The sequence below is a fragment of the Henckelia pumila genome, chromosome 1, assembly GCF_033568475.1.
Source record: "Henckelia pumila isolate YLH828 chromosome 1, ASM3356847v2, whole genome shotgun sequence".
Taxonomy (NCBI): Eukaryota; Viridiplantae; Streptophyta; class Magnoliopsida; order Lamiales; family Gesneriaceae; genus Henckelia; species Henckelia pumila.
The window spans coordinates 81578402-81589898 of NC_133120.1; the positions used below are offsets into that span (position 1 = coordinate 81578402).

The window sequence follows — 11497 nt, forward strand, 5'->3', positions numbered from 1 at the left end:
AGTATTATCCTCGTGGTAAATCCAACAACAACCAATAGATAAAAAAGTTAGCGCGAGATCAAACATGAACCCTAAATGTTTGAACTAATGATGATCATTATCTGTGATGAAGACTTATCTCACGATAGATCTCAATAACAAGTTCCCAAATGATTCAGATTTTAGATTTCATACCCCACTCCCACTGTTCTCATACCTTGAAAACATGTATGCACATTGGTATAATTAAAGATGCAAGCATACAGTAAAGTCACAATAATAATAAGGCAACATAGTTTATAGAGCTAATGCTACCTATGTGCACCTTGCTGTCTGGTTGCCTACCCGGAGACAAGCCCTACTTTAAACATATGAAGTGAAACTATCTATTTAATAAGCACTATTTTTCTTGTGTTTGAAGATTGTCTCCTGCTGTGAATTTTCACCACCTATTTTTATTTGAGATTTTACGGAACCCAAGATACATTATAGGAGATGATTTGAAAATCGAAAATACAGTAGGAGATTAATTAAATAAATAAAAAAAGAAGCGCATATTTTTTACCCTTTTTTTCATACAATAAGCACAAAAATCAGCGCATGTTACATGAGATAATGTGAGCCATTGTCATCTTAGAGAATTTTCATCCCCTTGAGTTTGCAAAGTTTCTTCTTCGGGCAACTTTGGTTCCATATTTTCCAACCCAGAAACCGATCCTTCGCCTAGGTCATTGACTAAACTCGAAATGTCCTTGAGATCATTGTTTTTTTCTGATTCCTTTGCGATACTGGTAGGTGATGGGACAGTCACGCCCAGTCCTTTGGCAAGGCAGACATACTTCAACACCAGCTGCTTGTAATTGTTTAGCAGATCTTCTACATCACTAACCGTCAGATCACCAGCACGGGCGTACAGATACGGGAAATCATGAAAGATTTGGTTTATGTCATCTTCCTTTAACACCTTGGTTGCACCTTTATTTTCCAGGTCTGAGATAGACGGGAATTTATCCAAAGATACCTGATCTTTTCCGAGAGATTCCTCACTTCTTGATCCAGTTTCAGATGACTGAACCTGTAATTGAGGTTGCGTTGCCTGGAGCTGATGTTTCCTAGAATTCGACGCTGCTTTGAACTCCGGTGTTTCTCCCCTAGGAACGTGCCCAAAACTTCGATCTGCTTGACCGTATGAATTGTCTGAGCTCTCTGAAAGGCCAGAAAGAAGTGCCCGAGCTGATTCCATGTTTGTTTCATATTCTATTTCATCCATTGAAAGGGCCTTTGCATCAAGGTTCATAACGAAAGACTCTACAGAGAGCATGTTTGTGAAGAAGTATGCTGCTTCTGACACCAAGCGAGTTTGCCGCCTAAACCGTTGTATATATGATAAGTTGGAGTGTAGTTGAGGTGGGTTTGCCTGGTCAGTCGCACAAAGTTTTAGTAGTTGAGCACTCAGTGATTTAGTATATTACAGCAATTACGAAAATGAAGAATCATCATGGTAAGTTCTTAAAGAAAACATGTATTCAATTGGACAGACAATCACGAAATCACATAATAACAGATCCACCAGAGAGAAGCATATTCATATAACATTAATGGCAAACCAGATATCAGTAATCAAATTGCTTCATAAATGGTAAATATTAGAGAATCTTCCAACTGATGCCAAATCAAAGAAACAGAATTACCTTTATGGTGACATAGATGAGAACTGGGAGAAATTCATCAGCCCCTGGATGATCTTCATTAGATGTAACAGAGACATTGACCAGTAGGTTGTTGATAACCTTACAACAATGTAGAATGCATAAAAGTTTATCTCTAGGTGCCTTGTACATGTTAATCTTCTGCAGCTCTTTCTGTGCAAGCTGCGACAATGGCAAAACAAGAGTGAATTTAGCTTCATGGTATAAGATCTAGTGTAGTAAATGGTTTTAATTCATAGGGAATTGCATAGCACTAGATAATATTTTTAGAAAATCAAGGCCATATAAATCTCTACTCATCTTTCTCTCATCGTGTAACTTTTTGTTTAGTATTACCAACTACGAGTTAACTTCTCCCTTCGAGTAATTACTCATCAGGAATGCCATATAATTTGTCAAGTTCATCGTGCCACATGGCCATTCAACAACTTAGAATATTGAATAAAATACAAGAAATATTGAATGACTTTGCAAGCTCAAGTGGGAGGATTGTTCAAGTCCACATATAACTCTCAAGGACTTAATCCAACCGATGTAGGACATCTAACAATAAGCTATGACAAATAAGACAAAACGTATATCTGATGAAACCATACAGGACATCCAAGGTATCTGAATTGAAAAGAAGACTGATTAGGTAAGAGTTTATGTCTTCCACCTTCGATTTCCTCAGGAAAAATCATTTGTACAAGCTTAACAAATTGTTGTGGAGTAGCTAGTAAATGAATATCTCATAGTTTCACAAGTCACTTCCTTTACAAATTTTACTCATCAAAATTTACTGTAGCTAAAAATTTGATTCCATATAAGGAACGTCCAAGTTTATTTTTTAATAATAAATACGAAAGAAAATCATGCTTCCCCCTATCAACGCCATATGTCAACTATGGCGTCCAAGATTCCAAATTAAATCACGCCAGAACAGTCAATTTCATCTTGGGGGTTATGGTTTGAAAGATCAAGAAAAGGCCGGGCCAGCCAGCACGGCCTCCTATATGTGGCAATCACATGCCAAATGTTTTTACAAGGAATTCAATTAGAGAAGAATAAAAGGAAAGGTAAAAATCAGTTAGGCCCATTCCTTCACTCACCAACCATGATGTTTCGTTTTGAAATTTCGGCTTGATATCTAAATTTTCTGGTCGAATAAATTGTTGAACCAGAGCCATTTTCTCATACAGCTGATCGTCAGCTTTCACATCTTCTGGAACTGAAGCATATACACGCGTAAATAGCTTTGTCATGACATACTTCTCCAGGCCCTGCAATTGAAAGAGTATATCTAAACATAAAAGGATAAGACAGATTAAAAAGGCATATTTTTCCATTCACTGTAACAGAATGGAATGCAAGAAAGTTATGCAGGAACACGGGAAATTGAAGCAAAGTCAAAACTATGAACGTAAAAAGCACATTTTCTAAAACAACTTGTAAATTCAATCGTGCATGTAAATAAGCAATAGCAAGTCCATGACAGAAAGCCTGCAAATTGGATAATCATTTTGTTCGTAAAGGTCATATATTTGCAAACACAGTAAAAAACATAAATGTACTCACTTCACCCGCACTCTCTAACTCTTCTTCTGAAGATCCTGCCCAGAGTGAGTGAGCCCTGAATGCTGTTTCCATATTGTTGAGAAACTCCTGCACAGATGCACTGTCCCTTTCCGCATCTGGTGCGTTGTTCAAAAATGACACTATGAAACTGGAAAAGAAATTTAATTAGATATATGCAATTTTTGCGTGTGAAAAAACCAAATATATAGAATATAATACTCTGCACACTGAAATTTAGCTTCATTTCAGGGCAATAAAAAACTTTTCGTAAGCTCCAAACCGTTATGGAGTACTGCAATGGAATAACACAATCACCGATGTGATTTATGGAAAAAATGAGGCATCATATGCTATCAATTAAATGAGGTCGTAGTAATTCTGAGAGAATCACATGTACACGTGAATGGTCCTTGGTGCTTCTCGCAAAGTCGTCTTGAAAGAGTACGTGGATATATATTTTTTATAATACAAGTGGATAAATTTGAACCATCTGAATATCTAAAAACATAGAAAACAAGAAGAGGAATAAATCTTTAGCATCATGTTAACGCTAAAATACACTGAAATAAACTTGAGGATGTTTATTTCCAAAAACAAAGTTTGACCAAGTTTATTTTGCTATTTATCCCTGATTTTGTACCAAAAAAGACGAAAAAAATGTTTGAAAGCTCGGCTAACTTTAGTTAATTTCCCAAAGTTTGTGAAATGTGACCCTTTTTTAACAGATGTCCAGTCATTTAACAACGGTTCCAGGTATAGAATCCTTGAGCATGTATATATAATGAATCATACCAAATTACCAATACTTTAAACACTTAGATACTTTGAATTAAATCCAAAAATTCATCAATCAGTTCCACATTTATTACTTAGAATAATTCGAGTCTAGCAACATAATCAAAGCTCCAGCTACCAAGGAAGAACCACAAGCAGCCCCATTTTCAGAACAAAAGTTTCATTTAAATTCCTTGATCTGATTTACCGACAAAAAAGAAACACACCATGCTTGCAAGCACGGAAATTTCAAAGCTGCGTATGCATCAAAATACCTTTTGATTGCTTTTACGAATTCGGCGGCGGAGGGGTGGCGCATGCGCTCGAGGAAGTCGTGCCACGTCAGCGGGGCAGTCGACGATCCGAAAACGTCGGAATTCTCCATTGGCGATCAGATGCGACGGTGCTCTCTCTTTGGATTCTGAGCTGAGCTGGGTTTAGAGTCGGCCAGCAGATTGGTACGACACACTTCTGGAGGAGCATAGAAGTTGTCAATTGGGTTGGGCCAAATATTTATGGGCCCAAAGCTGGTTTTAAATTTTAATCTCGCATATTATGGTCCGATGGCAAGTAGCCCAGTAGTTTTTTGACAAGAGACAAAAAAGCATTTGCTAATATAGTAAATAGTAATATTGTTCTTTTTGTAAATTGTTACTCAGGTCCTTGGATCATAAACTTAGGAACACACTGCCGAGTTGGGAGTTCCACATCTTCGTAAATCATATGCTCTTTCTTCACATCTCTGTAGATATGTTTTCCAGGTTCCGGATTAATCTTCCCAAAAAAAAACACGCAGCAATTAAAATTAAACACAAACAAGGCGCGCGGTTTAAAAAATTTAGCTATCCCAAAACAAAAAAACACGTAAAAAATAGATAGATTTAAGAGCACCCCAAGGGCCGATCAAGTGGAGCGATCAAGCCCACTTGACCGGCCCACTTTGAGGGGCGAGTATACCGCACGCGGACGTTTGAGCTTAAAAAAAAAAAAGTAAGTCTAAAAAAAATGAAGGGTTGGGATGATCTGGCCGTTGTTCTAGCCTATGTTTTAAAAAAATTCTGAAAAAGTACAAACGGTTATATTTTTCAAATTAAGCCTTCTTCTATAAATATGTTTGGATACATCTCATAAAATTCACAATTTCTACTACTTGAATTCAAAAAATTCTATATTCTCCAACTTTCATTATATTTTCAATCAAATTTCAAAAATGGATTCATGGAAAAATAATGATCTCAATACTTCTTCACCAAATAATTCTCAATTCACCGACGAGCAAATGTTGAGTTTTATGTTCAACCAAACTCAATTCTCCCAAAATCTCATCGAAGTCTCGCCCCCTACCTTTGAAGCCTCGTCTACTAAATCTAGAAGGAAAAAAAAAATATTGTCGTTGGCGATGGTGGTGAAGGCATCAGAAGGAAACCTTGGACGAAGGTTGAAGATGAACGTCTCGCAAAGTCATGGTGCAACGTTTCACCAATCCGACACTTGGCAATGATCAAAGAAACTCGAGTTTTTGGGGATTGATTTGGAATGAATATAACCATGAGTTACCAAATGGATGGAAAATACGCTCACCGGACAATATGCGGCAGCATTGGAATGATGTTTCAAAACGAGTGTTCGCCTTCCAAAATAAAATGAGCGAACTTGAAGCACTCAATCAAAGCGGATTTTCATTTGATACGATCATACAAGGGTATGAATTCATAATTTTTTTAAATTTAAATTCAACATATTCGAACTTATTTTTTTGTTTTTGTTTTTTTTTAGTATGCTCAAGCTCAAACGATGTACGAGCAAGATCATAACCACCCATGGTCCGATGAAAAAGCTTGGTTAGCGTTGAAGGATCAACCAAAATGGAAGATATGATCGTTCGATAAATTCGTAGAAGGTACGACGAATGCTACAAAGAAGCTTAAGAATATTGATGGTGAATCCTCTCCATCTCCTTTATTCACACCATCTGATACACAAACCGGCGAAGAAGGAGATGATGTGCAAGAAGTGAGCAAAACCACTAGGTCGATGGGACGGAAGGTCTTCAAAAGGGCAATGAGAGGAGAATGATCGAAAGATGCAAGCATGGTGGAAATGTTGAAAACAATACATGAAGTAGAGAAAAAAAAGGATGAAGAAATGACTGCTTTGACAAAAGAGCATTATGCAACAATGACTCAAAATATAGAAAAAAAGTTTGAAATGATGATGAGGGAGCACGAGATGAGGGTGAGGGAGCAAGAAAGAATGGAGAGAGAACAAGAAAATCGAATCATGAAAAAAAATGTTAACGATCCAAGACTCACTGACATTCAACGTCAGTACTACATGAAGATGCAAGAACAAATTCTCCGAAAATGATTCAATTAGTAATTTATTTCAGTGATATCTCATTATATTTTATTCGGTTGTAACCCTTTTAAATTTATTGTCTTTTTTATTTCTTGTATTTTGTTATTACGTGTAATTTTTATTTCGAGTGATTTTATATTTCAAGTAAGTTTTAAATTTTAATTATGTGTATTTTAAATTATTATATTTATGTTCAATTTTATTATGTTTATATTAAATATAATAAAATAATAATATTTAATTTTTTATATTTATGTGCATTTTTATTTAACTATGTATATTTTAAATTTGTTAATTCTATTTTTATTATGTTTTAAAAACATTATTTAATAGATTACAAAAATAATATTTCAACATCATCAGTCACCACTACAATATCATCACACCATTGTAGAAACGTATAATGAAGTTATCAACGCTGACATCATCATGCGATCAAGTTATCAACTTGACCACACCAACTTCCTCACATCCTTGTACACGCTCTAATGAAAATCAATAACATTATACTTGCTCAAACTATCAAGAAAAACACGGATTGGTTTCTGAAAAATAATTAATTACCTGGACAAGATGAAGAAATCCTAAGGCACGAAAAAATTAAGGAGAATGATTTCTAAGCTTGGGAGGAGATGGTCACTCAGATAGTCAGATTTCTCGTGTACAGCGGCTGCGAAAGAGAAATGTCCAAGTTGTTTCGGATCTTTGTGTTAGGGAAAAGGGTATGAAACGACCCTAACTCTATAATTAATAAATAAATATGCGGAAATTTTTTTTCTTTTTAGACTTACTAAATAAAATATGTACATATATGCCCATACATATATGCACAGAATAAAAAGATTTAATAAATAAATAAATAAATAAATAACTCAAATAAAAATGCATTCTTTAATAAAATAAATATCTGAGTCAAATATTGAATTAAAATACTGCATAAATAAGATGATTAAAGTTTGCATGCACTGATAATATTTAAATAAAATATTTCAAACCACAACCACTGAAAATAATTAAAATGTATAACATGCTGAAGTATTCAAAACATGCAATGTGACTCAGACATCTATCACGGTCACGGGGATCACTGCCAGTCTGCTCATACGTCCTCGCCTCCGGTGGGTACTACATCCTCTACGTACTCACCTGCACCATACCAGTGTAGTGAGCCTAGAAGCCCAACATGCTAACATAACAAGGATTTAAAATAATTTAAATCAATTTACTACTAATACATAACATATACATGAATGAGCATACTTAAAAATATCATAACATATCATAACTTAAATTAACTTAAATAACATAATACATAAATATTGTTGAGCAAATTATTTTCTAACATCGCATGGTTGTATCCGTAGTGTAACCTTAAATCATACATTAAATACTGATCAGCGTGGAAACCAACGTACGTGACGGTGACGAATCACCTCTTAAATTGTCAGTAAACTGCCCTTCAATAGTTCACATATGAGGACGAATCCCCCTCAAATCTCAAATTGTCACACTACTTCAACTTCCAACATAAAATATTTTCTTATTGCTCAACCTTAAACATTTAATCATACATAAAATTATTTCATGAATGCATGTACTTAAATAAAATGTGTGTCCTTCATATATATTTAATTTAATTTCATACTAACATATACATATTAAAATAACTTCAATGCATAAAAATAATTAAATATATAATCAGGACACATGCAGTTTCTCATGGATTGTACTGGACTGCTGGCCCTAAACTCTCAAGCTCATTTACTTAAATCTGGCCCATTAACACTGAGACTGGCCCAATAACATACTTAAACCCAATAAAAATTATTCTAAGCCCAATTAATTAATTAAAGCCCATTAAAACCTTCCTGGCCCAATAACAACCTATTTTGGCCCAATGGGCCCTAAAGCCCAAAGATTGGCCCAATAACTTCCATGGGCCCTAAAGCCCATAAAAATTAGTGGGCTCACTTAATTAAATTAATTAAGCTCAAAAGAATTTAAATGGAACCCAATTCATTTTATTTCTAATTAATTGGCCCAAAAACCCAATAAATCATAAAATACTTTAAAATTAAAAAGACTCGAGCCCGGCCCACCAACCCGGACCCGGGCCAACTTAACCCGACCCACTACCCTACTGACCCGACCCAGGCCCTAAACCCGACCCGGAACCAACCCTAACCCTAAACCCGAACAGCCCCTCCCTCGTTCCTCTCGGCCGCCGCGAGCAGCAGCCCTTCTAGGGCTGCTGCCGCCCTACTCCGGCCACCCATGGCCGGAGACCCGCCGCCCAGACGTAGCCCACGTCTGGGCGGTTCGAACCTAGCCCCTGACCCCGGCCCATGCACCCCACAGACCCTCAGCCGAGCCCCCTTCCCCGAAACCTTAGCTGCGCTTCCATGGAGACCGATCGGCTCTTGGTGGTTTCCTGGGCTCGTTTGGCTCGAACCACTCGAGCCATTCGAGTCTAGGCAACCCTCACACACCCTACAACCCTTCGACCAGCAGTAGTACGAGCCATGGCTAAGAAAAACGTGAGATTGATCAATAAACACAAGAACAAATGCATAAAATCGAACCGATCCCGTTTTGTTTCTAAAATTTTCGAAGAAAAATCTGATTCTCACACACACACGCACATAATAACTGATATGGTAAAAAAAAAAAGAGAAAGAATCATGCCTTGCACCGTAGTTTGAAGAGAAAGGAGTGCGTAGAACGATTCCGGGACGACGGGGCGATGACAACCGACTTGGAAGTTTCAAAATCGAGCTATGGAGGCTGAAGAACTCGAAGAACACGATGGAGATGGGGGTGAGAACTGATGGAGGCGGCTAAGTGATCGGTTGAAGGGTTTGGGTAGGATAGGTTTAGGTTTAAGTTTTTAATTTAATTAAAATAGGTTTTAGGATAATTAAAAGTTTTAAATATAAAATATAAAATTTTAAAACTCCAAATAAAAGTTAAAATCTGATAACTTAAATTAAAAATATAAAAATCCCGAAATTACAATTTAAGGGAATTTTAAAAATAATTAAAAGTCATTAAAATGGCTAAATTTGGATAAAAATGGACTCCTAAAATTATATAAAATTAAATACTAAAAATATTGAGGAAATAAAACTCAAAATAATATTTTTGGGCTCTAAAAAGACTCATAAAATAATTTGGATAGAAAGTTGTCATCTCGTCCGTCCACGGTCCCGTCTACGCGATCAAAAACAATTAAATACTAAAAATCATAAAAATCACTAATTATGGGTTAAATGCTTAAAAATAAATTAAATCATACACAAATAATTCACATAATTGTTTAACCCATAAATCTAAAATTTAAATAATTAAATTCCCTAATTATGCATGCAGATTTACGTATTTAAAAATATCGGGTGTTACAATTCTCCCCCCCTTAAATTGAATTTCGTCCTCGAAATTAAAGTACTTACCCGAACAACTCCGGGTAGCGAGTCCTCATGTCTGCCTCAGTCTCCCAAGTAGCTTCCTCCTCTGAGTGATTCAGCCACTGGACTCTGACCATCGGTATGACCCGCGTCCTAAGCCTCCGCTCCTCCCTAGCCAAGATCCGCACTGGCCTCTCCTCATACACTAGATCTGGTGGCAACTGCAAGGGCTCGAAATCCAACACATGCGACGGGTTAGAGACATATCTTCGAAGCATGGATACATGGAAAACGTTGTGCACTGCCGCTAGCCCTGGTGGTAGAGCTAAACGGTAGGCCAACGTGCCAACTCTCTCCAAGATCTCGAATGGCCCTATATACCTCGGATTAAGCTTGCCTCTCCGGCCAAAACGCACTACTCCCTTCGTAGGTGACACCTTCAGGAATACGTGATCACCTACAGCGAACTCCAAATCTCGTCGTCTGGTATCTGCATAACTCTTCTGACGACTCTGAGCAGTCCTCATCCGATCTCGAATCTGAGTCACAATGTCAGCTGTCTGCTGCACAATCTCAGGACCCAGTAAAATCCGCTCACCAACCTCATCCCAATGCACAGGAGATCTGCATCTCCTCCCATACAATGCTGCATAAGGAGCCATACCTATAGACGACTGAAAACTGTTGTTATAGGTAAACTCCACTAATGACAGTCTAGTCTCCCAAGAGCCCTGAAAATCAATGACACAAGCTCTCAGAAGATCCTAGAGAACCTGGATCACTCTCTCAGACTGACCATCTGTCTGGGGATGGAATGTTGTGCTGAACAAAAGTCTAGTCCCCAATGCTGTGTGCAGACTCTTCCAAAACGCAGATGTGAATCTCGGATCTCTGTCTGACACAATCGACACCGGTATGCCATGCAATCTAACAATCTCCTTGATGTAAAGCTCTGCATACTGTGTCAATGAGTAGGTAGTCCTCACCGGCAAGAAATGAGCTGACTTGGTGAGTCTATCCACAATCACCCAAATCGCTGTGCAACCTCTGGCACTCCTCGGTAAGCCAACCACAAAGTCCATCGTAATATTCTCCCATTTCCATTCCGGAATAGGAAGAGGTCTAAGAAGTCCTGCTGGACGCTGATGCTCTGCCTTGACTTGCTGACAAGTCAAGCACTCTGACACCACTCTCCTGATGCCACTCTTCATCCCGGGCCACCAATACAATAGCTGCAAATCTTTGTACATCTTCGTACTTCCGGGGTGAATGGAGTACGGAGATGTGTGAGCCTCTGCTAAAATCTCAGCTCTCAACTGATCGACGTTCGGTACCCACATCCTACCACGGTACTGAACGATACCATCCACCACTGTATACAAGAGGGTACCCCTAGCCTCATCTCTCTGTCTCCATCGCTGCAACTCCTCATCAGTAGACTGTCCATCCCTAATCCGATCTCGCAGAACTGGCTGCACCGTCAAAACTGACAAGCTCGGTGCATGACCACTCGGATAACACTCCAAGTCAAATCTCTGAATCTCGCTCTGTAGTGGTAACTGTACGGTCAAACATGAGACCACTGACGACTTCTGACTCAAAGCATCTGCTACTACATTAGCTTTACCCGGATGGTAGCTAATGTCACAGTCATAATCCTTCACCAACTCCAACCATCGGCGCTGTCTCATGTTCAACTCCTTCTGTGTGAAGAAG

The 11497-nt window shown here is 38.0% G+C and overlaps 1 protein-coding gene across 1 annotated transcript; it reads right to left on the minus strand.

The window, feature by feature from the left end:
- Window positions 1-460: 460 nt before the first annotated feature.
- On the minus strand, window positions 461-4456 carry LOC140875431 (vacuolar protein sorting-associated protein 9A-like). Its single transcript, XM_073279109.1, has 5 exons — window positions 4295-4456; window positions 3246-3393; window positions 2780-2950; window positions 1671-1850; window positions 461-1396 (listed from the first exon to the last, which is right to left on the minus strand). The coding sequence occupies exons 1-5, from the start codon at window positions 4402-4404 to the stop codon at window positions 608-610; spliced, it is 1398 nt and encodes a 465-aa protein (XP_073135210.1). The 5' UTR covers window positions 4405-4456; the 3' UTR covers window positions 461-607.
- Between the last annotated feature and the right edge of the window lie 7041 nt (window positions 4457-11497).